The 1697-nt window shown below is 34.1% G+C and overlaps 1 protein-coding gene across 1 annotated transcript in view; it reads left to right on the forward strand.

The window, feature by feature from the left end:
* Positions 1-1170, forward strand: part of LOC103132261 (perforin-1-like) — a gene marked incomplete at its 5' end in the record, with an annotated part of 8479 nt that extends 7309 nt beyond the window's left edge. The window contains one exon of the mRNA XM_016667253.1: positions 820-1170. Within this exon, the coding sequence (XP_016522739.1) occupies positions 820-1029 (210 nt within the window). The remainder of the gene's footprint in view (positions 1-819) is intronic.
* Between the last annotated feature and the right edge of the window lie 527 nt (positions 1171-1697).

A 1697-nucleotide genomic window follows, 5' to 3' on the forward strand; every position in this document is an offset into this window, starting at 1 on the left:
AATGCTTGGTTTCTTTTTGGCAAGGTCAGTAAACCAGCAGCCACAATAACAAGAAAAGAGCACCTCCCTTTAGGCCCGACTCGTTCTTGTTTCGGTTCTCAGAACCAACCTGGGTGTCTGTGGACATGCGGCTCCCACACTCACTGCTCTGCTTAACCTGTTGTTGAGACAGGAAGTGCTGACCCTCTCTTATTGCTTTTACAAATAAATCATGAGCATAAAAACTTGGCTTTCCAAAATGTACAAAATGAACCTTCAATGTCAAACTAAAAACTTTTTTCCCAATTGTTTTCTCTGTCCTACTGATTGTTTATTTTTTATTTTTAAAAACCTGTTTGAAATAAATAAATAAATCAAATAAGACAAATCAAAGTATAAAATGATATGTAATGCAGATAAACTGCATATTCTGAACTTGGGGAATGTACAATCAACTCCATTTCTAGATCCAAGCCAGGCTGCAGACTCTTTATGTTTTGGGATACTGGGTCAGCACCTGCATGAAAAAGTATTTGGTTTTACTTGAATAGACCATGCACATTTCATGGTGTTTATGTTCGAGTACAAATAAAAGTAAAAGCAGAAAAAAATCTGAAAATATTTGAACAGAAACCATTTTACACATATATTGTGTAAACAGACAGCCTAGCTGATGTATTTCATATCTTGTCCTGTTGTGTTTTGGCTAACATTACTCTGCATTTATCAACTTTTGAGATGACTGGAAAACATTTTTATTTTCTATATCACCTAAATGATTTGACTATGAATGGGAAAATATGCATCTGAATGATCCTCCATTCAAATTTTCTCATGAAGGTTGACACAAGCCTGGAATTGAAGATTGAGGTTTGGGATAAAGACCCGAAATATGACGACCTTCTCGTACAGTGCGCAAAGTACCTGAGCCCTGGCACTCACACTTTCACGTGCAAAGGAAAGCTTGGAAACGTTAAGGTTAAATACAAACTGTACTGTGACCCGTATCTGACTGGAGAAAAGTGCAGCCATTATAATCCATCTCCTTAGTGGCAGGAGATTGATGAGGTTTGGGAATAAAAGCATTTCATTTCATCATATAACATTAACTCACTAAATCTGATAGAAACTCACAATTTATTCTTAGTTGAATTTTGTTAAAGGCCTAGCTAAATGTGTAATTTCCATATAATAAAAAAAATCAAGATTTTGTGTAACATTTAATCACAAGAAATAACTATGCTTTAATATATACAACCAGAAAGTGTGTTCCCTTTAATGACAATAAAATTTTGAAACTGCTACAAGTTGTTGACTTTGTATTTTTTCGATAAATCTTGTATTAGTTGTATGAATTATGTTTTATATGTGTTACTATAAAATACAGAGAGACATAGTTACGTTACAGGACTTGTCACAAAACTATTTGGTCAAGACCTTCTGTATGCAGCAAAGCGAAGAACCAGGGGACAAATTTTTCAACCTGATCATTGTTTTCTTACAGTTTTATGGTTAAAATCAAGAGGTGCTGATGAAAAGTATTAATTAAAATTATCTTTCATCATTTAGTCATGTTTGAAACAGTGAAGAGATCTCATGAGCCAGAATGCTCAATGTTTTTTTTTATATTACTATTTATTACATAAAAGGTCTAGGCATCACAGTTTCACAGTTTTCCTATAGAAGACCTTATGCTTTTTGGAAGACAGAAAATCCTC

The sequence above is a fragment of the Poecilia formosa genome, unplaced genomic scaffold (assembly GCF_000485575.1).
Source record: "Poecilia formosa unplaced genomic scaffold, Poecilia_formosa-5.1.2 Scaffold976, whole genome shotgun sequence".
In the NCBI taxonomy this organism is placed as follows: Eukaryota; Metazoa; Chordata; class Actinopteri; order Cyprinodontiformes; family Poeciliidae; genus Poecilia; species Poecilia formosa.